Below are 27,056 nucleotides of genomic sequence, written 5' to 3'. Positions count from 1 at the left end.
GGTTTTATTAATGCCTACCATTTCCGAAGGGTTAAGCACATGAAAGTTATTCCAGGAATTTCCTTTCCAGGGCAGACCTAGGGAGGTAGGTATAAGCAAAGGCCAGTTCAGCCCTGCTGAAAGTGATGGATACAATTCTCTTTGAAGTTCCTGGGAGCTGCATTTCCTCGCTGCGTGGCTGAATTGAATCCAGAGATCTTCAACTGTGAATCTGTAGCCACAAAACACGGATTTGTGACATCTGCTGAGGTTCATCAGCTACTGAAGGTGGGAAGGGGAGAGTAAAAAATATTCCAGGAACGCTGGTGCAGATGATACCCGAGGTTTGATTGTTCGCAGCTCATGTTCCTGTTTTCAATTAAATTAGAAAGTATTTGTGGATGAAGTGACCCATTAGTTGGGTAATAACACTACCTTATCACGCCTGCTTATCAGTATTAGTTATGCACTATAAAACCCATCCCAAAGCCCTTGGGGGAATCAATTAAAGTGGAGGGGGCAGCTTTGTGCACATGTTTGATGGAGCTGCCGTGAGATGCATGGGGCACATTTGTGCACCAAACTGTTGCGCTTTTGGGGCTGAGAGTGTTTCTGAGCTAGCACATCAGCCCTGCCTGTAAGCTGTCAGCATCACACATCTTTGTAGACTCTACCAATTCCTCTCTGAGCAGAAGAAACAGGCCATAAATTTGCTGATTATGTGCATTTAGGCAGAGTAGCTCCCTTAATGGCCTTTACGATGGCTGCAGCCGCCAATGATGGAGTTTTTGCATCCCCAGTTTCTAATAGTAGAGGGTTGCTTGTTCATGCTGTACATCCTGTTAAATAAATCTGAGCCAGTGGTAACTGATTGCTGATATTAAACTGCAGAGGGAGAGATGAAAAATATTTTCCCTGTCTGCTTGGAAAGCTTTGGATGGCTTTGTTCAAGTTTAGTGGTTTGTTGTGGTTTTATTTAAAGAGGAGATAGGAAACACTGTAAGAAATACATTGTCTCTCTTTGCCAGTGTTTGAGCTGAGCAGCATGTAAGGGAAACCTGATTTAATGACATATCAAATAGAGAGCTGCTTCTCATCTGATCCCTCTTTGAAATGCTGCTGAGGAGTGATCAGTGCCTGTCTGCATCAATAATTAGACCTTATAAAGAATTTAGGCTCTGGTGGCACAGGGAGCTGCAGTGGCTGATCACCTGGAAAGGACTTGATTTCCAGGTAAAATATCTCAGTGTAGTGATTGAATCTGCTGAGGTTTCAGCTGACCAAAAGGAGACAGAGAAAATCAACCATCTCTGGAGCCTTTCAGGGCTGCAGTAGAAGGAGAAACGTGGTGGTTTGACTTGTCCATTAGATCTGTCATCCCTGTGGCTGCAAAATGGCAATGTTCCTCTCAGCCAGCAGTCAGAAGAGGTCAGAGGGGAGAGCTGAAGTGTGGACTGATGTGGGGCTCCTCACCACAACCCCTTCACCCCCCCTCAACCTCCCCTGGGGCTCAGCTCTGAGCATCCTCTCCTTGCTTTGAACCTGAGGAGCCGTCACACCTTAAGGTCAGGCGAGGGGGCCCGTTGGTGGGTAGGGGGAGGTGAAGGGAGCAGGATGTCATTTTGTCATTAGCCAGGCTTCAAAGGCAGGCAGGCCCCGGGGAGGCGGGAGAGGAGCTGTGGGGTCAGGGGGCCTGTGAGCCCCTTGCCAGCCTCCCTGCCAGCCCCTTGCCCAGCCTTCCTGCAGGCCAGCTCACCTGGTGCACAGCTGCTCCAGGAGGAGGGAGCCCAGGGAAAGCAGAGGGATGGAGAAGGCAGTGTGGGGAGAGCCTTTTACCCCATAGCCTGCCAAATTCGGTGTGCAGTTTTCAGGCTGGGCAGATCTTTCATGGTGCTGGGATGGTGGTGTGAAGCCCTGCCTGTGTGAGAGTGACTGTTGAAAGCATTGAACACTGGAGCACTGCTGCCTAGAATGATTTAGTTGGGTCCTGAACATCTCCTGGAGACTCTGGAACATGATTTAGGCTTGCTGGGGGTGCTCCATGTCCTTGTGTTCGTACATCCTGCTTTGGATAGACTTCAGCTTTCTTGAGTCAGGTCCAACCCCAAAAACTCAACAGAGTGGGTTAAAAATTACAGGATTGCCAAAGGATAAGAAAACTACCCTCATTTTGGTGTTGTGAATTTGTGCTATGGATGTTTAGAGGATACTTTCCTCTGCAGCCAGCAGGGATGGGTTTGTTTATTCCAATAAGCCAAGCTCCTCCTGCCGGTCCCCACGAGTGTGGCTGGGAAGGAACTCTGGCCATTGCAAGGCTGGAGATCAAAGCACATGTGTTGGCAATACCGGGAGCCTTCTGGGATCAGATGGTCTTTGACCTGCCCCTGCAAAGTCTGAGGGCCCTGATGCAGAGGGCACATCAGGAGCTGATGGGATGAGGGGCAGCAGCTTCAGGAACAGCTGGGCAGCGCATGGAGGAGCTGGAGCCAGCAGAAACATGGCACAGCTCTCAAGCTCCTTCCATCCTGCAGCCTGATCAGGCTTGTGTGCTGGTAATTAGGATGTTTGCTGTCATTTCTATGTGTGTGACAATGCATATTCATCAAATATGTAAATGAACACATTAAGCTATTTGCATAAATCTGGATCCAACAGGATGGTGGAAATGAAGTGCTGTGGGAGCAGCACTGTAAATGATTCCCTGATACACATGTCACACTGGAGTTCTGCACACCCTCTGTGGGTGCTTTGGTGATGCAGAGAAGGGTCTTGCACACTCTCCATGGGTGATGCAGAGCAGGAATTTGTTTAGGTTAATTACTGCAAGAAATCCAGGCATCCTTTCCTCTGGAGCAGGATTACAGCTGCATTTACACTGGCAGCCCTCAGGTGGCCTCTTCTGAGTGAGGATGGGTAGGAGGGGTGGGCAGGCAGGCAGGTGAAGATTTATCCGTGGAAAAAGCAAAGCTGCCTGTGCACTAAATGTGCCGGTGGTCTCCAGTGAACAGGAGCACACGCATGAAAGTTTGCTTGGGCTTGCTTTGAGATTCCCAGCAAACCCTCAGCACAGCCGCTGCCTCCAACACATCTGGTACTACCAAAAGGAAAATGCATAAGGCCTGTAACCCTTGCCTGCAGTAGCTTAACAATACCTCTGAGTATTGCTTCAAATACATATAATAAGTCTGAACTAATAAAGTAACGAGTTTATGAGCTTTTTAAAGATTTTACTAGATGAACAGTGAGCCTAATAACATTATTCAATTTCTTAATATAAACAATGTATTTGCTGTGACCTCTTAAAATATTCCTAACTTTAACTGCAGAAAATCCAGCGTATGATTTATATTTCTGACTGCTGGAAGCTCTGGCTTCCATTATCTGTGTACGCCGCAAATCCAATTATGTAATATCACTGAGATAAGGCGTGTAATGTTTCACATCTAATTGTTCTAACATGCAAATTTTTTCCAACGCTGGTGGATGCTGGATTAAGAGGAAAGCAATGGATGTTTTTCATGGGTGTAGGTTGTGTGGGTGGAATGGGGCTCTCTGCAGGCAGCTGGATGTGCTGACCTGGATGTGTTGTGTGCAAGGTCTCTGAGAAGCTCTCTGGGAATTGCAAGGGTGATGTTGTCTTCTGGATGAATGAAGTGTTGGTTAAATGCAACCAAACAGCAGCCCCTTGCCTGAAAGGGGAGAGCTGTGTATGGCTGCAGAATATTTCACTGATCCAAGCATTGTGACTCATTTTTTTCTCTACATAAGACCCATTCCATGGGGTTTGATTGTCCATGTGCTTCCATATGAACAGACCAGCTTGTCTACAGCCTTCTTGCCCTTGCCAGGGAGCAGCTGTGAAGTCAGGGTGTGGGCTGAATGTGCCCCTGGCAGACAGACTGTGCCTGCTGACAGTCCAGGGCACCCAGTGATTCACTATATGAGATCCAAATTTCACACCCATTTTCTAGGTGATTTACATGCATAGGTAGGAAAGAGACCAGAGACCTAAGTTCTGGTACATCTTGTTAAACAGCAACTTGTGTGCTTTGTCCCTTAGGTATTACCATCACTGTCAGAACATCCTTGGACATGTGTGCTCATCCAAGACTGTGTAGACTTAACTTCAGAGCTGGCTGTGTCCTTTTTCCTTGCCATGATGGGGTCCCATCCACCTGCACACCCAGGGCAGGCATGAAGCCAGTCAGGACTAGACAGCTCTCAGATCTCCCCTGTTCCTTTCTCAGAATGCAACCAAGGAGCATGTCCTGACATGGGAAGAGGATGGCACGGAAAGAGGAAAATGGATGTCATCTGGGAGACCCAAATTTTTATCCTTGGGACCAGAACAGACACATTAATATTTGCTCACATTTGCAGGAGGGCAGACTTTGATAGCCTTCCTTGTTGACCACAGCACAAAGAAACATGGAGATGTGTCTAAAACCGAGGGTTTTTTAGTAGGATTTGTATTGTCCATGGTTGAGCTGACTGAGGGAATTTAAAGGAATCATTTTAAGCAAAACATTGGGGTTATTTGGCCCAATACACTTGAACTTGTCCTACACATTGATTGGGAAGTACAGGCAGAATTTCTCAGCCTCTGCTCTTCCTTTTGGCCCTTACACGGACCCTGCCAGGTTTTGGTGCTGCTGTGGTGTTGGTGACATTGTCCAGATTCTGGTTCTGGTGCTGGTATTCGGCTCTCCTGAGGAAGTTTTCCACGAAATATCTTACAGCCACTGGGCATTGTGCTCTGGACATGAATAGGTCCCTTTCAACCTTGTTTTATTCATCATCAGCAAAGCATGAAATTACAGTGGAAATGCTAATAGATTTCCTAACAACTTGGTATCTACTTGGGTGAAACAGTTATTTGTTGACTAATTAGTAAGTTAATTGTTTTATATTTTATTGAGGTCAGGTTGCTGTTTTAATGTAGAGGGAGGAGGTGTGGGCTCTTCTAAACAAGATGCTGCTTTAATGAGCAGTTACTAAAGAGTGGGCTAAAGAAGTGTAGGGAAATGGGAATGGTATCTCCAAAGGAGCCAAAGGGATGAGATTTGGGAGCTGAGACAAATCCTGCTGGTGTGCTTGACTTTCTCTGAGACCATTAGCAGAGCAGGCTTCTCAGCTCCCAGAGCTGCTCACAAGCTTTGGGCACACTAATTAAAACCATTCCTGACAAAAAAAAAAAAAAAAAAAAACCCACACCAAAAAAACAAAGCAAAACAAAACAAAACAAAAAAACAACCACAAAAAAAACCCCCAAAAAAACCCAAAGCATTTTGCAGAAGGAAAGGAATGACCTCTCCTTCCTGGAGTTTATGATTGAATGTATGAGTAACCTGGCCTTGGGTTTCTGAGGCATGAAGTCTTTTCCCTGGCTTGATTTATGTGATTTTAAAAAATAAGTTTCCTGTTCTCCTCCTTAGTAGTTTGCTTTCTCCTTTCTTCCCCCTCCTGACCCTGTGTTCATGGCCAGGAAAAGTTTCCTGGATTTAGAAACAATCTTAAAAGATAACTATATGTGGATGGAGGCTGTAGCAAATCATTTGGGATAGGCTCCTCCAGGATAGTTAAGCATATTGCTTTGATGTTTTTCCATTTCCATGTCCTTCCTGTCCATTCTTATTAGGGCTTTGTTATAATCACCTGCCTTGGCCCATCCTGTCCTTACTCAGCTGGAGCTGTGATGTGAGTCAGTGGGTTTGTGCCCCTTCTCACACGTTCTGATGAGCTTGTCTCCCATGTAGGAGTGATTTTAAAATGAAGGAGCTCAGAGTTAGCTTAGATTTTGAGATTAAATCCTTCCCTGTGAGGCCCTGGCAGAAGGTGCCCAGAGAAGCTGTGGCTGCCCCATCCCTGGAAGTGTTCAGGACTGATTTGGACAGGTTTTGGAGCCTGGGGTAGTGGAAGGTGTCCCTGCCCATAGCAGGGAGTGGAATGTGTTGGGCTTTAAGGTTCCTTCCAACCCAAATCATTCTGCGATTTTGTGATTGTTTATAAAGTATTATTCTGTCAGAATCACAGGGCAGACCGTGAGAAATACTATTGCTTGCAGACAGACAGCCTGTTTTCTGCTGGCTCTTCCTCCTTCCAGCTGGAAATACAGTGTGGAGATACTGCTACCTGTTGATGTATTTGTGTGCTGATAATCCTGTGCTTTTTTAAAAAATTAACTTAAAGTATGTCCAGCTCTGTAGTGTCATCTGTTTTGGCCATACACCTGTAGCAGTTTGGCAGTCCTGGAAATGCAGAGTTACAAGTGAGAGGCCTGTGTCCAGAGGGATGTGTAGGTAAACCTACCCAGTCTGTGCCCAAATTCACCCAGTTTTCCACTCCTCTCATACTGTAAAATTAAACTGTAAAAGGCAGGATAGATGCCAGTAGATAAAGCTGGTACCAGCTCACTGGAAAAAAATAACCTAAACAATACACCCTATCTTGGTCTTGGTTGCCTTTGTTTTTTTAATTGCCTTATTTTTCAGTTGCCTGGTGTTTGGTTTTTTTTTTTTTTTTGGTTTTTTTTTGTTGTTGTTGTTTTTTTCTTTTCTTTTCTTTTTCAAATAACCAAGTAGCTTTTAAGTTTTGGTAATGGTAGTTTTCCTGTGCTGTATCCAATAACCCTCTGCATTGATTACCTGGCAAGAACAATCCCTAGGCAGCCAGGGAAAAGGAGTATTTTTACTGCCTGCATCCAGGCATGACTCCAGTGTTTCGTGCTACCACCAGAGCTAGGATGGGCTGTGAATACAGATCACACCTCTCCTTTCCCTATTTTTCCCAGGCTTCTCATTGGGAAAAGGGCCTTTGCTTAGAAGCCACCAGGGAAGTGGGTTATAAAAGTTTTATTGGTGAGGCAGAAAGATGTTTCTACTCTTGCTGTTCCTTGGGAAATAAGAGAAGGAAAGATAGATAATGTTTTGTCTCTTTATTAGGTTGGGAAATCATCTATAAAGCAGAGGTGTATTTCAAACCAAGCCCCCCACGTCTTTTGTTAATGCCAACTCAGCAGCATCCAGCTGGGCAGATGAAGGGTTTGGATGATGTAGGACTTTGAAGGGATCCTGTTTTAGTGGGATGAGAGCCCCAGAGGAATCAGATGTCTGGTGAGAAGACCAGAGCCACCAGCCTGGGCACCCTGCACTCATCCCTTGCAGTTTCTTGCAGCAATGCTGCCAAATGATAATATTCACCTGTGACAATCTGCAGGCTGGAAAAACTCATCCTTGGGGGAAGCTACCTGCCTGGTGGGTAGAGTAGAGCTTGTGCATGCTCAGGGGTTGTTGGTAGGACACTGAAGGATAGCAGTGAACCGTAAAACGGCCTGAAAAGTGGCAAGTCCAAGTGAAGTTATGCGGCTTAAAATGTTTTATCACGTCGCATGCCAGGGCTATTAGTCCCCTTCTGTGCTTCTGTCAGGCAGTATGGCAACCAGCAGTGAAGCCTTATCAGATATTAAAACCTGCTTTTGAAATTTCTCCTAGAGCAGAATGTTAAATCAACCTCTTCACAGTGATTTTTTTTTTTTTTCCTTTCTTGTGCTGTTTCCTGCCTGGCAGCTTTACCTTTACTTCCATTTCTCTCTCTCGTTTTCCATCAGCTCTATCTGTAACCATTTTGTGTTTTATTGAGCATGAATGAATAGTGATGCCTTTTAGATGAGTGATATTTTCATCTGAAGATGCTTGTTTAATATAGGCCTCCACTCAGCTTTTACCCCAATGGTGCTTTGTGTTTATGAACAGATTATTTCAACTAGCTTGAATTTGGAAGCAAATTTTGCATGAGGAGGTTTTCTCCCCTTCTCCTACCCCAGGAAAAATTCTGCCTCTCTTCTGGTGGGATATTACTGACCTGGAACAGGCTTCAGAGGCAGTGTGAGCTGTGTAAGGGCTGCAGCTTTGCTCCTGGGGCTGAGTGTAACCTACGCCTACCATATGCTACCACCCTCCCCTTTAGGTAAAATGGGGGGGTTTTCTGCCTCCCTGCAAATGATAGCAGAGACTTTAATCACTCAGGCTGCTGTCATGTGGGTCTCAGTGCATTTGGGAATAAAATTTTCCATCTGTGGGGAATAGGTTATGAATTCAAAGTCATTAGAAAGGGTCTGGGCTTACCCTTGGTGCTGTAAGCAGGATCTCAGCTGTCAGTGACAGTGATGGATCCCCAAATACCTGCTTGTTGCAAGGCATCACTGCCACCCCCAGAGCTTCCCTGGGCTGTGCAACAGCAGCTGGACCTGGGGAGGCTGAAATGTGCCTCAGTTGTTAAAAGTTTGGGTTTTACATGGTCTGAGGTTTGTCGCAGCAATTCCCAGGAGGCCTCTGCTGGTTGAGCTCACTCTGGGGAGGTATGTGGTGGTTTTTTGGCACTGATGATAAGTGGCACTGCTGTTTACAGGAACTGGGCTCCCATCAGTTCCATGAAGCCAGTGACGGAGGGCAGAAACAAAATTCCTCCTTGAAGGTTGACTTTCCTGTTTGCACCAAGATGGAGGGGGCAGATCTCTGTGCATTGCTCCAGCCAGAGCTCAGTCTCTTCAAAGAGCTCTGACCTGCAACAGATATGGATCAGCATCCAGATGTCCCTAGGGTAGCACCTGGGAGAATTTGGAGGCACAGTTGTGTTAGGTGCAGGGGAAAAGGAGGGATTGTGTGTCCCCTTGGGCTGAAGATTCCCTCTCCAGCACACATTTCCATGCCTTGAGAGCACTGTGCATCTTTAACCCCCTGTGGCTTGTTCTCTTGATCCTCATGCAACAGCTAGCAAGGGGAGAGGCTGGAGCTGAACTCACATCCTTGACAAGGCGCTCAGCCAGTCCTCTGCTGCACCAGCACTGACTTTTCCCTTGTGATTCATTGCCAGGCTCTGCACCCTTGTCCAGTGCCATAGTGCTTAGGGAATTCAGACATTCATGGCTGCAAACGTTCCTCTGGGACCTGCGTCCTCTGGGGTTCACCCTGCCAAAACCATCGGGGCTGCTCCTGCTGCCGAACTTGGCCCAGAGCACTCACATCGACACCTCCATCCCCTGCTTTGCCTGGACCCCAGGCACGGTAATTTCCCAGCCAGTCTGCTCCGTTAGGGCATTACAGGGACATTAGTTAATGAGGCTGGTTCGGAGAGCACGGTCTGAGTTAATCTGGGCTGTCCCCGCTGCTGCAGAATTCGCATCTGGTCGGGGCTGTGCCTCTGGCAGCCGAGCTGCCAGCGCTGGATGGAAAGGGCAGCGCTTCCAGAACCCCTCGGCACCGATTTGTGCTGCGGACGAGCGGCGGCGGCTCGCAGCGGCCCGGCCCTGCTGCGGGCAGCGCTGCGCTGCGCTCCCCTCGCCGCCGCTCCCCGCCCGAATCTCTCGCGATCGGGCCACGCATCTGCATTAATTTCGATGGCTTAATGTGGGGAGATCATCAGCTTGATTTCCCCTGTGGCTCTGGAGTCAGCTGGGGCTCCGGGCCTCCCATTAGCGGCCCAGCCCGCTGCCAGATGGCGGGTGATGGCTTGCGGAGGCTCCGGAGCTGACGTGCCCCATTGTGCGAGAACACAAAAGCAAGCCGGGCTGGATGTTTTTTTTTCTTACCCCCCTTTCTGCTTTCATTTTCTTTCAGTGCTGTCACCCTCACAGCTAATTCCTGCAGCTCTCTTTATTTATTTATTTGCTTTGTGGAGGCGAGGGCTGTGAAGTTGCTGACAGTGTTTTCCATGCGGATGCTCCTGCCTTGCACCACACAAGTATCTTAAGGACTTTGCTTCTCCTGTTTTTTATTCTCTTCCTGAATATGCATGTGGGGTGCACAGTCCCATGTGCATGCGCACGCTCATAGAACATCATTGGACATTTGGGTCACATAAACAACTTATTAGGGTATTACAGTGAGTCTCTTGGGGGGCCATTATATGCCATGAGGTTTTGTTAAGATAGATTTAATTGCCTGCCTGAATATTTCAGGTGTTCCAGCAGTTTTTCAGGTCTCTTAACAGTCTGTGCTACAATCACCTGTTTGTTACAGAGTTTTCATCTCTTTTGTTAATACTGGAGGGGCATCTGTTTTGGGCCGCAAGTGTTTTCTCCTGATGAAGATGCACATTTTAGGAGGGAGAGGACTGATTCTTCAGGTTTGGTACAGGACACACTGAGCATCCCTGCAAGGGCCCCCTGAAGGTCAGGCTTACAGGGCTTTGGCTCTGATTTCCCCAGTGTGCTGCAAACACAGGGGGCAAAGCTCAAGTTCAGAGCTCAAACTCACTAAAAATGCCCCTCTGCAATCCCTCCCTTCAGGTGCAGTGTTTGACCTCTGCCTGCTCCCTAAAACCCACATCACTTTTGCAGTGCTGCTGCTTGGCATTTATCATCACTCCAGCCCACGCAGCTTTCCACATTCATGTGGGCATCCCAGACTTAAGCTTTAATTAAAATGAATTTTCATGCTGACAGAGAGCTTAAGTGGCTAAATGATGTTAACCTTGGCACCTGGATGGGGAATGAGTCTGGGAAGCAAATGAGAACAGCAAGTGCATGAGCAGGGATGGGGACAGAGGAGTCCCAGGCAGTTGCAGGACTGTCTGGCTGCCCCATCACTGACAGTCTTTGAAAGGAAATGCTGGTATTTAAGTTTGAATTGTGTGGCTGCCTGACTATCCAGTATGTCTTCTAACTCTTCCTCCTTTGGCAGGAGCTGCAATGTCAGGGTTGAGCTCTTCTCCAGGCTTGGCACTGTATGCTGGGTTTCTTTTTCAGCACCTCCTCTTGTCTTTCGTCCATGGCACTGAATTTTATTGCCAGGGGTTGTTTGGTAGGATGAGTGGAGATCAGTGGAGGGTACAGGGACTTGGTGCACTTGCAGAGGGCTTAGGTGCTGGTAGTCACAGGAGAATCTGTGACTCCTAGCCAGGGAACCACTGCTCAGGTGGTCTGGCTGCCTTCCCCCCACAACCTGCCCGAGTTTCAGGGTGCACAAACATAGGAAGAAGCAGAAACATTTGGGTGAAATATTTGCAAATTTTACAGTAGGATCTTTTACACAGGCTCTTCCAACCTCTTCTTTTCCCAACAAATTGATAAAGCCCCTCCTTGTAGCCCTTCAAGCTGATAGTTATCTAATCCTGGAGCATCCCATGGGAATGCTCTTCAAAGGCTTCCTGAGCCTCACTGCCCTCTCCTCCTGTTGCCCAGGGCTTCTTGTCATATCCTATGCCCATAAACAGTACCAAAGGTCTTTGCAAAAAGAGGAGAGGCACCACCTGAGGTGACCTGTGTTTGTTTAATCAAGGATAAAAAAGCAAAAAAAAATTAGAAGCATCTGAAGTATATATCTGAATGCCTTAGCAATGCGCTCAAAGCTGAAATTTAGTTTTGCTTGACTGCTCATTAAAAAAAATTCCTCACATAAAGAACTTGGTTATTTCTCTGTGGCAGTAAGAGATGCATATGCAAAGTTCTGTATGTGCCTGTGACACAGTACAGAGGTTGGGTGATGGCAGATCACAGTTGTGGCTCTCCCATGGGCACAGCCAGGTTGTTTTTCTACTGTATTGAAACCTGGTCTTGTAAATCATCTTCTATCAGGAATCTCACCTGGCGAGCAAAGCCCTGCTTGGTGTAGCTCTAGGTGTAGTAAACCAGAGAGCCTGTCAGGAAATCAGTGTGTCCCCTTTTTCTGTCACTTTGCTTCCTTGATGTGCTGCTCTGGGATGGTTCAGTGCTGGTGCTGATTTCCCAGGCAGTGTTGTCCCACCGGCCACCGCTGCTCGGCACGTGCTGGAAAGGACACGCTGATCCAGGAGCAGCACTGCAGGGTGATGGCAGTGCTGCCTCCTTGACCCGTGACTTTTCTCCTGCCACCTCTTTTCAATGAGTCCTCAAAGGTAATGAGTTTAATTTGATAAACTGGGCCCAGGGTGAGGTGTCACAGTGGGTTTAGGTGATAAACCTCCCTGTTTCTTATCAACAAGAAGCCAGTCCTCCCTGGAGAACTGTGTTTTCTGGAATGCATCACTGCTCCTCGGGTTCAGTGGTGGTTTGATGATAGCGAGGAAGATAAAGATGGTGAGATTGCTGGTTTCTAACTCTGCTATCACTTCCTTCCTCTGTGTCACCATCTTCCACATCCTTATCTTTAACCATTTTCTTGTATCCTTACTTGTATTTGTCTGCCAGGGTGGTGATGTGTCTCCCAGTCATATTTAGGATGCTATGGGGTGCACAGGGAGGAGAAAAGGTTCACTGTGGTGGCAGAGGTGCTCTGATAGAGTGGCTTCTTCACATTGACCTGGCATGAAATGGAAGCTGCCACCTTGTCGTGGGAGTGGGTGTCTGGAGGGACCCTTGCTCGCAGAGTCCGACCTGTGTTGCCACCCCCATACTGTATCATGAAATCATTGAACCCTAGACTGCGTTGCATTGGAAGGGACATTAAAGATCATCTACTTCCAACCTCTTACCATGCTCAGGAACACCTTCCACCAGATCAGATTGCTTCAAGCCTTGTCCAAGCTGGCCTTGAACACTTCCAGGGATGGGACATCCACAGCTTCTCTGGGCAGCCCGTGCCAGGGCCTCCCCACCCTCACAGGTTAAAATTTATTCCTATCATATGTCCACATAGGTGCACATGCATACACACTACTGTGTCTACTCTGACAGGCAATGCTGGGGTACAGCCCCAGGTGCACCCATCCCACATCCCAGCGGAGGCGCAGGAAAGGAGTTAACACTCACTGCCTCGTGCACAGAAATACAATCCCCATCTCCTCTGAGCTCCCAGAGAGAAATCAGTGAAAACATCAAACCGCACGTCCTGTACCGTGGGGCCGATAGGCTGGAGCTATGAACTTTCTCTTTGAGGTGGTAATGGTTTGGCTGGCAGCCAGGAGCGGCGGCCGTGAACGGAAAGGGGGACTTCCAGAGATAAGCTATTTCCAGCCAACGGGGCTTCTCGCCGCGAAATAAATAGAAGAAACGACGAGCTCTACGTCTGCGGTCATGTGTCCTGCTTTCGTGGATTTGGCCTCTTTTCTGAAGAATGGCTGTAATTCAGCTTGAATTTCCCCTGGATTGCTGCCAGCAAAATAGGAAGCTGTTGCTATTGCCAAGGAGCGAACAGGAATTTATATAGTAACTCAGCCACAGGGATGAGATGACAGCTAACGGCTTAGCTGCTGCTAGGAGGAAAAGCAGACCTGGGAGGAACCTGGATTTTCTCAGGATCACAACAGTCAGTCCTTTCTACAGCTTTGACATTATCCCTTTCAATCTGGACTGGGCAACATCGAAGCACAATATCTGTGCTCAACACCAAGAGATGGGAGCAGAGAAGCTTTCAGCATTTAGAAAAATCACCTGTGTTTGAGTGAAATTTAGAGTTAAAATGAGCAGAAAAGAGCTTTAGAGCAGTTCTTTGCAATGCTAACCCTGTGCCCCACTTGCTCTGGCTCAGTGCTCTGATCCTGTGGTCTCTCCTCTCCCTGTGCACAGGGGATGCTGAGTATTTCCCTTGCTGTGATGTAAGGCAATTCCTCTGTGGGAATCCAGCCTTTTGTGATTATTTTTCTATTTAAATAACTTCTTTAGTTATCGTGTGCACCATTTCCACTTCTGTGTCGTTCCTTAATAAAGGAGGGGAATAGTTTATCATGCTCAGCAGAGTATGGACGTGGTGAAAGACATACTGTTCTGAAGGATTTAAAGTTAATTTCCGTCGGACAGAGAGACCGTTGTTTGGGGTACTTCCACAGCCGCCTTTCCCCCCTGCTCTGGCTGCCTTGGGTCCACAGGGAGCCTTTGCCTTGTGTCTTTGGGCAGCTCTTCCCCCTGCCTGGACCCCATGTGCTGGGAGGTTTGCAAGTCTGTAATGCTTTGGGGTCTGAGGGATCCAGTTTGCATTTAGGCCTGCTGTGTGATGGGACACAGCAGAGAGGTGCCTCTGGGTGCCACAGGGCCCATCACCTCTGGCTGCCCACTCCACCATGAAAGCCAGAGTCTCCATGCTGTGCTTGGGTTTTGGCCAAGACCTACGAGATGCTTTGCTGTATGTACTGCCACCCCTTGGACCACCAGATTCAGGAAAGAGATCATCTTAGAGGCAGTTTCACCTCTTCCAGGCACTCCCCAGCTGCTGCCCAAGGGAATATCTCAATCTGTACAGCAGGCAGAACGGGCTGCATCTCAATTTGCCATGGGCTTGGCCATCCCATCCCAGCCAAGCATGATGCCTGTAGCTCAGCAGCACTGAGCCCTCACTGAGCTCCCTTGCAAAGCTCCCACCTCAGCAGGGCTGACCCTGCTGCAGCAGGAGGAAAATGAAGAGTGAATTGCCAGCACTGCTGCTGTTTGCTGTCGACCCGATAAAAATGGCACCTTGCCCAAGTCTTCTATAAATCACAGGTTCCATTTGGAAAGGAGTTTTCTGTGGTAATTAATGAGCCAGTATAAAGACATTAAATGGAGAATGTGTAGTGATAGAAAGGCTTGTCATTCACTGAGCCATCTTCCCCCATGTGAATAACCACAGGGGAACAAAGGCCAAACTCCTTATAGACTGAAGTGCACTATCTCTGATAGCTGGGAATGAAGTAATTCTCTGAAAATAACAAAGGCGCAGTGAAATACATTAGTAAACTAATTACAAGAGAGCTGGTAAAAACAGATGCTGAAAATTTAAAGCTATTACTGGAATGATTGCTGGCAGAAAAATGGGGGCTGACAACAAAAAATTAAAAAATGCATCTCATTTAAAATTCATTAGCCTGTAAATCAGGACAGCTCCCTGTCTGAAAGCAAGGCTGATGGCATTTCCGTGGGCAGCCGTGATGAAAAGCTTCCTTGCCTTCACCTTTACGGATTCCACCAGTGCCTCTGGAGATGCCAAAACAAAGTGTGCGCTTGTCTGTGAGCACAAAAAGGCAGGGAAGCTGCTGACTTTGCTCAGGGAGGTCTGAACTGGGATGTTTCTACTCAGAGGTGTTGTGAGGGCTGCTGAGGATAACACCTCGTGCTTGCTTGGCTCGCTGCCCCTCCGAGCTGATGAAAAGCAGGATGGCTCGTCCATCCGCGCTCGATATTGGAAGGAGTTGGCTGCAAACAAAGTGGTCCAGGGCCAAAACCAGCTGTGTGGGAGCTTCCTCTTTTACTATCTCCATCAATATTTGGGAGAGGGATGGAAAACATCAGTATTGTGCAACAAATCAAAATGGTAACTATGTAATTTGTCTTAATTGTGTGTGTCAGAGTAGGAAAAACACGAGGAGCTCTGGATTTTGGCATGAGAGACCTGCCTGCTGGCAGCATACTGCACGCTTTGCTCTGCCCTTGCCGAGCCAACCTTTCCCATAGGCTTGTGGGCAGCTTGCCTTTCATTTTCTCATTACTTCAGGGGTCTGCAGGGGCACTTGAGTGGGATAAATCATTGCTATTTTGCAAAGAGCTAATGTGTGCTTTGGAGGAAAGTCCTGAAGAAGCCATTGCTGTGAATGCAACAGGAGGGGATATCTTGCTGGAGGGGAGGCCTGCTTTAGGGTGGAGGCGCCTCGTGTGATGCTGGGGTTTCTTAAGAAGTCACCCCACAAAAATACAGGAGCCCTTTGTAGTACCTCTGGGCAGGTGTCACAGCAGCCAGTGTTGCCTGGCCAACACCACCCTTGGTGCTGGAGCCCTGTGCAGTTGTCAGATAACCCTTCCTGCACTGCAGAATCATCAGCCCCATGTGCAGTCCACCCAGGCAAATTAAGAGTTGTTTATGACATTTAATACTCCCCCTTCCCTCCAGCAGCAGGGCAGCAGGACCACAGGTTTGGCTTCACAAATGGTCGCCTCAGGATACACTAAATGCTGTCATGAGCCAGAGAGCAATTTCATCTTGAAAAATTACTGCAATAGAGCTCCCTGATAAAGGTCTCTCCCAGCAATGCCTCCCTCACCACCAGCAACTTCTTCTCTCCCTGAAAGCAATTTGAGAGCGCTAAAGGGGCTGTTTGTTAGTTGATACCCCTGCAAAACAAGAGGGTGCTGGAAGATGAATAACTACCCTGGGCTGTCTGCTGGGCACTTGGCATAGCAGGTAACATGATGGGATGCTGCCATGTGCTCTGAGCATGGAGGGAAGTGAGAAATATGAAATGAGATTGCCAAGATGCATCTTTCAAAGTGGTTTATAAGGCGTAGCATTGCCTCATGGGTAGAGTGTGCTATTGGTACTCAAGGGAGGGATGATGTTGGGTTTTATTTGTGACCATGGGTGGCACTTAGTGCCTGTCCCTAAAATAAGCAATGGCTTTATAGGAAAGGTGTGAGTGTGCTCAGACAGCCCTGGTTGCTCACTGCACCTCAGAGAGGGTGTTTGTGCCAATGCACAGGGACTCTCTGCTCAAGCTTCCAGGCTGGGATGATTTCTGGCTGCAGCAACATTGTAGTAGGTCTTGGGTCTCAGGAAGCAGCATTTGGGCAGTGCTGCTGCACAAGGGAGAGCATGGCAAATGCCACATGCTCTCAAGGGTTTCCTCTGGCAGCTCCCTGGTGCTCTCTGCTCCCCTAAGTTAAGACAAATGGGTGGTGGGCTGTTGAATGTTGGGCATGCTCCCTCACATGCTGTACTGGAACAGTGTGGGGACAGTCTCTCTCTAGAGGTGCAGCATTTTGTGAGTTTTATAGAAATGGTGAGATACTGCAGTATAAAACAGTCCTTGGGCCATAGGGCCCCTGTTCATTTCCATGCATGGTGCAGAGGCTGCATTTATCTAGTCAAAAATCTTTCCCACTCACAGGAGACTACCCCTACATCAACAACTGATGGTGGTATGGTTAATTTTCCAATAAGTGAGCTATAATAAATACCGTGAATATACAAAGTTCTCTGGGACTGGAATATGGGTTTGGAGACACCTGTGATTGTGCAGGAAAGACTGGGTGTGCTGGCAATGAGCAGCACATTCAGTCATGCTCAGGAAGGGGAGTGGAGCTGCAGTGCAGACATTCAAAGGGTTTCCAGGTGCCACCCTACAGGGACCTTTTCAGGAAGAACCCATCATTCTCCCACAGCTTGGTTCCTTTGCTCATGCAGGGTGGGTAGAGCACCCAGGGGCTCCTGAGGATGTTCCCTCTGACCCCTGCTCTGCATGCAGCGAAGATGTGTTCATTACTTTCACAGGATATTTATCATCCCTGCACGGAAGCAGCCCCTACAGGGCTCTGTGCTTTTTTCTGCTTCTGAAAGCAGCAAACCCAACAATAAGTCATGGGTCAGTAGCGCCCATCAGGGCTGTTCATTGCGATGCAGCGGGGAGGTGACCTGAGCTGGATTTGGCTCACAATCATTTAATGTGTTATGCAAAAAGTTGAGAAGCCACAGTCCCAGACCAGACAAAAATTCGCCTCCTGGTTGACTTGAGTCATGAAGTAGTAGATTTCCCCCCCTACTCTTCTTGTAAAATATCTGTTGCATGTTCCCTCCCATGGGCAGCTGCTGTGTCCCACTGTGAGGCATTATCTCTGTTGTTTCCCTTTACATCCCTGTCCCAGGAGCTTGGGACAGGAGAAGAAAACAGGCCAGGTGGAGACTTTGTTCCTCAGCTAGAGAGGTCTGTATGATGTGCTGTCTCCTCAGCCTGTTTTAAATTCTTCCAGTCAGCTTTGATTGCGGGTGAAAACAAGAGACACGAGGATGCAAAATGCAGAGAGAACAGAGCCTGCACCGTCCTCCATTCATGCTCTGAGCCATCCTGTTAGCTCCAGGGGAAGAAACCAACTGCCGAAACCAAAGAGGAATAAGCACTTGTTTGCAAATATTCCAAATAAAAAGTGTTCAGGACTGACCATTTCCCTGTACCTCTGCACAGACCAAGGTGCGTCATCCTCCCTCTTTTATCTTACCAGGTTCCTCTTAAATGAACTACATTCCTCTAAAATGTCTTCCTTGTGTCAAACTCTCCTGAATCTTGCAGCCCATATTCTTTTGAAATCTGAGGCTCAGCATGGACAATAGAGATTTGGGATTTTCCCTGCTACGATTAGCAGACAGGGACAGAGAGGATTTTCCTCTGTGCTGGGAGAGGCACGGCTGCTGTTGAATATTTCCCTCCCTTTCCAAAGCTGAGAGAAAGGCGATTTTTCTTCCCTTTAGATGTGAGCGAAGGGCCCCGCTCCTGCTACTCCTGGAGAATTAAATAGATAAATGGGCGGCGCTGTTGTTCACGCTTCACTATGCACAAAGCAACTTGCATTCAAAATTGGGCTGATGGCAGTTCAGCAACAACCTCGCACAATAGCGTCATTAGACACGCAGGGCCGGCTTGCAGGCGCAGAGGCTGCTCTGCAGCTGGAGTAGCCACCGAGCTGGCCTGCCATGGGCTTGTTTTTTAGCTTTATAAAAATGCATCTTTATAAAAAAAAGTATAGGAAGAAGATTCAGTGTCTTTTTCTTAAAGGCTTGGGCAGGCGTTGCTGTTTGAAGGCAGGGGGAAGAGAGGAGAGGATGGTATTTGTGGTGTCCACACACCTCCCGTCTTTTGTGCTGGCTCCTTCTCACTGGCAAATTTTCTATTTCCAGACTGAGGAGGGGACAAATAAGACCTGAGTCTGCAGAGCCTTCACCTGCTGACTTCTTTGAGAATGTTCCCTGGCAGGTTGCTGACTTAGTGGTGAAGGTCTCTTAAGCCAAGAGGGAATTGAAAATTTAATCCCTCTGCTTGCCTTGGCACTGGTGGCTTTCAGGAAAAGGAGGTGGGTGCTCCGTGAGTCTCACAGATATTGATTGTTGGTTCTGCTGGAGCTGTCAGCCTGATTTGAGAGTGGTTCAAGTTTGGCATTAATTGGCATGGTGTTTGTTGTGTTTTAAAAACAACCCTGGCTTCTGCTGACCTGAGGAGGAATTCAATTTTATTAGTAGAGAAATTCAGTATAAAAATCAGCAGCTCAGGGTTGTTGGAATGCAGCCAATCTTGGAAGGGGACAGCTTGCCCATGGCTTGTACTCTGCTCTGGGCAAATAATTTACCTCCCAGATTTCAATTTCCTCAGTTGTGGCAGAGGTAATGAATCCTGCCTTCCTTGGTAGGAGCATCTGGAAGCCCAGTACTCCAGTACTGGAGGCACATCCCTGTAAAGCTCTTGTTCCTTATACTGTGTTAACTGAGAGGCATTTTAAGCATGTGCCTCCATTGGAAAAGGTCTGAATTTACCAGGTTGGTGGCAGAAATGTGGAGAAAGGATCTTCACCTGTGTGCTGCTATTTGTGGACTGTGTGGCATCTGTGGTGGTGTGGGTGCTCACTCCTCCCCAGCATCTTGTGTCAGAGCCAACCTGGATCTCTGTTTCCCTGTAAGTAATTTAAAATTAAGAGGGAATTTGATTGCAGAACTAGCTGGCCTTCCCAAATGCTCTCCTAACACCATGTTTGGCACTGAACCTTTCAAGTCTTCCTCCTTGCCTTATGCCTGCACAATGTTTGTGTTTTAATGACTCTAAAGGCCTGGGATTTGCTTTGACATACCAAGTTAATGTTTTCTTTTTCTATATCAAATCTAGGTCAATCTCTGGCTTAGCACTAATGCTGCACTGAGCAAAAAAAAAGGATTGGCCACTAATGGTTTCAATTTATTTTTTTATGGAGTAGAGAAAATTTCACTCGATAGCTATTTTCATTTTTATTCCATTGGCCTTTCCACTGGGCCTGTTGGGATGGAGAAAGTGCTTATTATTTGATTAGAGGAGACCCCAGAATGAATCCTCTATGAATATGGATGAGGATGAGAGTTGCTGCTCACCTGTGTCCATAGGATATACCTTCAGGGACTGCATCCCAGTGGGGGTTAAGTGGTGGGCAATCCCAAGCATGGGAGTTTCTTTATGGAAGAGCCTCACCTGTGATCCAGCATCACCCAAGTTGAGGTCCTTAGTTATATAACACAGCAGAAGGAGACAAGAAGAGTAACTCCTCTGCTTCATGTGTTTGTGTGCCTGTAGACAGTCAACTTTCAATCTGCCTTTAGCCTTGGGCAGGCTCCTCCATGCCTGCAGCATCAAAGGGCTGCTAGGACTATTCCCTGTCTGCTGTAAGCCCTAATTTTGTCTTTCTGTGCCCTATGGCAGTTGCTGAGTACCACAGCCAAAATCCAGGTGGGATGATAGCAGAAGCGCTGAGATATCACAGCTTGGAGCATTAATGTGGAGCAATGTGTGTGCATGTGATTTATGTTATTTTTATGGCTTGATGACACAAGGAGATGGCAAAGGGAAGTTTAATGGTGGCACTCAGCCCTCTGATGATGGTAAAAAAGGCCTGGGGCAGCACCAGTCCCTCCATTGGCACATGGATGCTGCATTGCTGGATGGCAGAGACCGCTGGCAGATGGATTAGTGAGTGCCTCCCCTCTTAGGAGCTCGTGGATGAATATTGTGATTGCATGTATTTATTTTTAAAATTATTATGGCCATTAGCATAGAAATGAGCTGCAGCTCCCTGGCTGCTGGCCAACCCCACCCGGGCTGACGTGCAGCTCTTCTCCTTGGCGGCTGGAACAAAAGCGCCTGGCTGGTAACAGGGTCCTGCTGCTTGCCACAGGAAGACAAGTGACAAACAGGAGCAAACACTACTGCATGAGTTTGTTACAGCCAGTTGGGACACATATAAAACCTCTCATGGGTCAGCAGAGAATTAGCTCCTCCAGGCAATGCCGTGTGAAGCAGTTGAGCTCCTATCCCTCTCCTCTCCTTCTCCACGGCAATTTATTCCCAGGCTGAAGACCCAGTAATCACTCACATTGAAGTTTTGTTGCTGTTTTACAGGAGATGCTCCAAAAGTCTTTTGTCTCTGCAACTGTAAATAAACTCATAAAACTGTTTTAAAAATAGCATTTTGTAGCTCATTGCATGAATTTTTAATGCATCTTCTGCAAACCAGCTGGTCTTGGCAAGGGTCACAGTGTTTCCTAGGCATTTAACATAAAACTGTGCTTCAAAGCCACATTATAGTGTCGTTGAAGAGTAATATTTTACTTAACATCCTCATAACTGAATTATTTATAACTTGCCATGTTTTATTCATGATAAATATTAATACTGGTGTCTTTAAGAGTAGAGGTTATTGCTGCAGTTTTACCTATAAGAGGTGATATTATTGAAATAAGGGAATGGCGATGAATTCTGTAGCCAGCAGAACGAAGTCTGTGTTGGGGCTATTCTCATTCACACGTCCCTCTTTTATCAACCCTGTCAGCCTCCAGAAAACCTTAGTACTGAACACCTGTACATTTTAAAGGAATTTTCCTACAGGCATCTGAATCCCTGCTTTTTGAAAAATTATCTTAGAGAGCTTTGTGTCATTCTCAGTAATTCTTAGATTAATTTCTTGGTGAGGATCTATAAGCTTGGGCTCTGCAAAAATGCTGACCCTGCTCTGGGTCTCCAGCCTTGAAATGTTCTGCAGGCTCCCTTGAGCTCTCCTGCTGCAGGCATCTTTTGAAGCATCCCTTGCCACCTTGGAAGCAGCATCACCTGGTGATGAGAGATCTCCTAGCAGCCTTGAGTTCCTTTCCATGTCTGAATGCTCTGGGCCATGATCAGTCTCATTTCAAGGCTAAATCTATATGAATTGGGTAAATTGCCATTGCACCATTGGGCTCCATCCTATAATCCTATACCAGAGAGGATAATTGCATTGGCTTTTATCCTGGGAACGAGAAATACAATTTTCTGTGCTCTTTCACCTTGTGCTGGTGTGTTGCCATCTGGCTGGAACATTATGCAGCCACTCCCTGGTCTGGCTCCCGATGTGGGGCTGGCTGCCCATCCCACCCTCATACCCACAAAACCTTCCCAACCCTGCAACTGTGCAGAGCTGGGTCTTTGCTCCGTGTTACTCCATCAGCTTAACAAATCTGCCATCAGCGGGTTGAGAGCGGTGGTTGCGGGAGCAGCGCAGGTTAATGCAACACATATTTAATGTATGATTGCTAATGGCCATCTCCCATCTGCCTGAGCCCAACTGCAGTTTGCAGATGAATGATTAAGCTGCCCTGACACATAGGCAGCTTGTTCCTTAGCAGACCCACAGTCATTGCATTTGATGCTTGTATAAGGGGACGAGGTTTTCTTGCTGGGGAGAGGGGCATCATCAGGCTGGGGTGGCAGAGCAGGAGGTTCTCCTGGAGTTTGTTTTGTATGGTAATGCGAGAGACCTTCCTGTGGATGCAGCACTTTAAATGAATCATGAGCTCAATAACCACTGGGATGTTTATTAGCTTTGAATATGTTTATTGCGGAGTCAACAGGCAGCACCTTCCAATTAATTAATAGTAATGATTACAGTATTATTTATGTAGCTCTAGCAGCATGCCAGAGTGCTTCCACACAGTGGTTACAGCTGTGGCTTGCTGGAATGGGCTGGTCTGTATTCACCCTGTGTGGGCGTGCTGGGGCTTATCATTTGCTGTTGGGTGGCCCCAGCCCCAAAATCCTCATTTTGCTGAGCTCTTGGCAGCTGCTCTTTTTTTTGGCGGAATCCTTTTGCTCCCCAACCTGGGCTTGTGGCTGTTCCTACTGTGGTGCTGGAAGGCAGAGTATGCAATGAGCAGGAGGACATGCAAACAGGTGAAAATCGAGGGCTGTATGTTTCACTAGGGTATTTTGGCATTCTTCTGCTCAAGGTATTTAAATAGGAGTCAAGCTGTACATATCAGAAGGATATTTACAACAGGTAAGACACTGATGGCAACAGAAAGAATCTGTCTCTCTTTAGATGTGGACTAGGATCCAAAGACTGCTCAAGCTATTGGGAATGACCTCTGATAAGTGCCAGTGCAGTCTGTGTTCCTTGCTGCCCCAACAGACCTTGCTGAGGACCTTGGAGCAAAGGGTCTTTCTTCACATGTGAATAATTTTGTCTCTCTTTTTGTCTTCCAGCAATGTCTGACTTCCACATCCACCCTCAGAATGCAGTGGTGGAAGAAGGAGGTGTAGCAAGATTCCAGTGCCAGATCCATGGATTGCCTGAGCCAGTCATCCTATGGCATAAGAACAGCATGCCTGTCAACACAGACAACGAAAGGTAAGGCATGTCTAAGCCATGTGCTGCTGGCCTTTCTCCAGGTGGGAAAAGATGGCCAGATTTTCTGTTGCTTCCATGGTTGTACTTGGACACAACTAACCTGGGCTAAGGGTCTTGGCCAGTATTTCTACCATGGAAGACTCTTGTTTAGTGTGTTGTTGCTTTTCTGGTTTGGTTCTCCTTTTGGCCAAACATATTGTAGGAGTACCGGCATTTCCCAGGAGAAGTAGATAAAACTGTCAGCTGATTTTGAAGGGCTTGCACTGATCGTCTCTGATCAACCCTGCTCGAGGTTTATTTTCCAGCATTGAAACCTGCCCAGCAAGCCTCAAAGAGCTGGGTGGCTTTGGCAGCCTTCATCCTTCCATGGCTCCATTTTGTGTAACTCTTCTGTTATTCTGAAACAGATCTTTGACTTAGGATCTTGCATATTGGTCCTGGACTCTTGCAAGTGCTGAATTACACTGTGGCTGCTATTCCCAGGTGGACTCCCTCATGTGTGGCAACTGGGGGGCTCTGCAGAGAGCTTCCCACAGCACCCTGAGCTGCCATTTCCTAAACAATCTCCTAAAGAGAAACTCCAGCTGCCTCCCTTCCCAGCCTAGACCTGGAGCAGCACGTCGCCGCTTCCTGTGTTTGACAGGCTGCTCCCTTGGCGCCGGAAACGTTCCCCATCAGGGTTTGATCCCGGCCGGCGCGGGACAGGTGGCAGGAAACGCGTGCCCGCTGCCGGCAGCCCCAGCTGTAGCTCGGGAGCCGCACAACCGGCGCTGGGAGACAATCGCTCACAGCACACCTCCAGCACGGATTGACGGCCCTGCCTTGGGAATAGGCGAAACCAGGAAGGTGTAAATATTTTCCTGAAAGCCCCTATTCTTAAAAATGTCAGTTCTGCAGCAGAATGTGGTTTGGGCTCTTTGGAGGCAGGAGAAAACACGAGGGCTAGAACAATGCCTGACCTTCTCAGAGTGGCAGTGAACTTACAGTAGAAGGACCCAAGAGGCCCAAATCTGCTGTGGAAAACTGCAACTGTCAAGTTTTGTTTTTCCTTGCATTTTTCAGCTGAGTTTTTTTTAGCCCAGCGCAGCGTTGATTTGTTGAACTTGATCTCCTCTGAAGGCTTCTTACTCATACAGGTGCTGAACTGGGGATGTGGTAGAGCAGAGCCACTGATCTGAGGTGGCATCAGCAGAAGTAAGGGGTGGAGAACTGTGCTTGATGCCTTGTGACATCCCAGTGAGATGTTGCAGGACAAGTGAAGTTCCCCTGAAGTCCTTCATGCATCATTGATCCTTTGCATTTGAGCCCAGGGACACAGCTGTGGTCAAAAATGTGGCAGGGATTTAAATAGGACCAGGACTTCTTTTCTCCAAGGCTGGGGAACTCCAGGACTGAGGAACCCCAGGGCTAAGAAGCCGAGACTTTTCTCCAACCCAGAAAGATCCAAACTGTGCTTGCTCCTGCTGCTTCTCTTCTGGGGAAGGGAGTTTGCCCAAGCCCTGGAGGATGTAGCCTAGGAACTGTTTCCCTACATTTGTGTCATGATTTTGAAGAGATTTGGCTTTTTGTAAGAATAAAGTTATTGGGGAAGTTTTTTATTGTCAGCTCAGTAGATTAATCTCTGACACCAGAGCCTGGGTGATGAGAGTTGCTTCTCTAACTGAATTGGATTTCTGCATTAATCATGCTTGGTGCATTTCTGCGAATAAAGTGTATATAAATTTGTATGCCGAGTCTTGCACTGGGAGGCTTTGAAGGCAGAATAATAGCCTTGGAATTGAATCTTCTAATGCTGTGGGCAGATTGTTAACAAAAATGAAGGCTTCTTGTAGTATAATTCATCCAAAACAATGGGCATTTTAAAGTCCCAGAGAGATTGCAATCAACTTCGGGCCATGTAGAACTGATTGCTGTCACGCTGCCACCAACACAGAGCCACACGTTTGGAACCGGCGCAGGGAGCAGGTTATAGGCACTTAACCATATGCTGATATGGAGAAAGATATTCTTCATCTTCCGGGCGGAAATGGATTATTAACTCATCACACTGTAATGACTTACTATCAGCCAATTTAAACAAGTGGTTGCCAAGCAACCTGTAATGTATGTGTACATATATGTGTGTATGCACGCATGATTTAAATGTGCCTGTGTTTTAAAGATATAAAATATTTATTGATGTTTACATTTGCCCACTCAATATTTATTTTAAACATACCTTTTCATGCATCTGAGGTTTTAAGGTCATATGGATTTGAGTCCTGCACCTGGAGTGGGGAGCATGGAGCACAGGTTTCTAATGCCTGTCCATGGTCACTGTGCTTCCGCTGATGAGTGGTAATTCCCACATCACAATACTTTACTGTCAGCTGTCTTCACATGCAAATGCACTGCCAGAGCTTTTCCACGGGTTAAATAGGAAGCATCTTTTTTGTAGCCTTCCAACAAAAATCACCATTTCTCAAGGATGCATCAGGAGATAAATTTCTTTTACCACCACCACCACCCCCCCCCGCCCATCCATCCATCCCCGTAAAAGAAGACCAGAGGCTCAAATATCCCCAAAAAAGTAAAAACTGATGCAGAAGCAGGTGTGGGCTGCCTAAAGAGGTGTTGACATCTTGGTGGTATTGGCACCTCTGCACTGAGATGCAGGGAGCCAGTTTGCCTCACCTGGATGGGTGTGCAGCCTGCTGTCACATCGTGTCCTGCTTTGCAAGCTTTTGATTCTATTTTCTCTTCCCACAGGTACACACTGCTTCCCAAGGGGGTTCTCCAGATAACGGGGCTGAGGGCAGAAGACAGTGGGATATTTCACTGCGTTGCCACCAACATTGCCAACGTGAAGTTCAGCCGAGAGGCCCGACTCACCGTGTCCGGTTAGTGCCAGCTACACTGCACTGGTCCTGTCTGCCTTCCTGTCTTCTTCCACTGCTGTTCTGGACCAGGACAGTTTAAGAGAGCTTCAGACTAACACACTGAGAGGCATTCCTCTGTCCAGCCATAACATCTTCCTTGTTCTGCACTGTTAGTTTTTAAGATCCCCTCCAGTGTGGGACATCCCAGATTCCCTGTGGAAATGGAGATTGCATCTTTGGAGATAACAGGCAAGGGAAGTCTCCCCAGGGATGGTTGAGTGGATGTTTCTGAGTTCTTTCTTACATGCAGCCAAAGGTCTTTCCCCTGAGCTGTGATGCTCCTGTCCCTCATATACACGTAATTTCTGGTACCCAGGAGCTGCAGGCTTTCCAGCATACATCTCACAGCTTCCCATCACCCTCCAAAACACTGCCTGGCCAGTGGTTCTGGAGCAGAGACTTAACACCTGTACCAAGTGTCATATTAGCCTCTGCTGATGGTAAAACAGCAGCACATGTGAAATGGGGTGAAGCTGAGGGAAAAGTGTTGCTGTGTAGGGGAAAGAAAGCAGGTTAACTGGTTCTGAAAGACCTGGGAGCTTTGGGTGCCTGTTACTTATCTGTTTGCTTGATCTATGCAAACAGTAGCCACACAGAGGGAATAAAGAGCAGTAAATTATCAATGTTTTGAAGTTCTTTGTGTCAGTTTAGTGGCTGGAGTTATTTTTTCTTGCAGGGCAGAAAGCTCTCGTTGTTCTCATCTGACCATCCCTCATTGCAGATGGATATTTTCCAGGTTTCCTGTCCATGAAACATTTGTGATTTTTTCTTCTCCTTAAAGCAGTTGGTTGATGTATATGGGCACCGTGTGTAAGTGTTTGTTGAAGGGTTTGGATCATGCTTCATTGCCTGCACTGCTGTAACTGGACATTTCCAAGGAAAACTCATTGTACTGGGTTAAACCTCCATGGAAAAGGTTTATACTCTGTGGTGTTTGCTAAGAACACACAAATATCTGTTAGATCAGGACAGCAGGTATGTGTTAGCATGTGAACTCAGGGCTTTGGCACGGCAGCAGAGGCTGTGGTGAGCCACAGAGGTGCACAGGGCATTGCTTTGCTGGTGTGGGTTTTGTGTCAGTAAATACTGAGCTAACGTGAGTGCTGCTGTGCACATGG

At 47.3% G+C, this 27,056-nt stretch overlaps 1 protein-coding gene across 1 annotated transcript in view; it reads left to right on the top strand.

The window, feature by feature from the left end:
* IGDCC3 (immunoglobulin superfamily DCC subclass member 3) overlaps positions 1-27,056 on the top strand; it is a 95,520-nt gene that overhangs the window by 33,877 nt on the left and 34,587 nt on the right. The window contains exons 3-4 of the mRNA XM_021552600.3: positions 22,876-23,020; positions 25,769-25,899. Of these exons, the coding sequence (XP_021408275.2) occupies positions 22,876-23,020; positions 25,769-25,899 (276 nt within the window). The remainder of the gene's footprint in view (positions 1-22,875; positions 23,021-25,768; positions 25,900-27,056) is intronic.

Source organism: Lonchura striata, chromosome 11 (assembly GCF_046129695.1).
Source record: "Lonchura striata isolate bLonStr1 chromosome 11, bLonStr1.mat, whole genome shotgun sequence".
Classification (NCBI taxonomy): Eukaryota; Metazoa; Chordata; class Aves; order Passeriformes; family Estrildidae; genus Lonchura; species Lonchura striata.
This window is presented reverse-complemented; position numbering and strand designations above follow the sequence as displayed.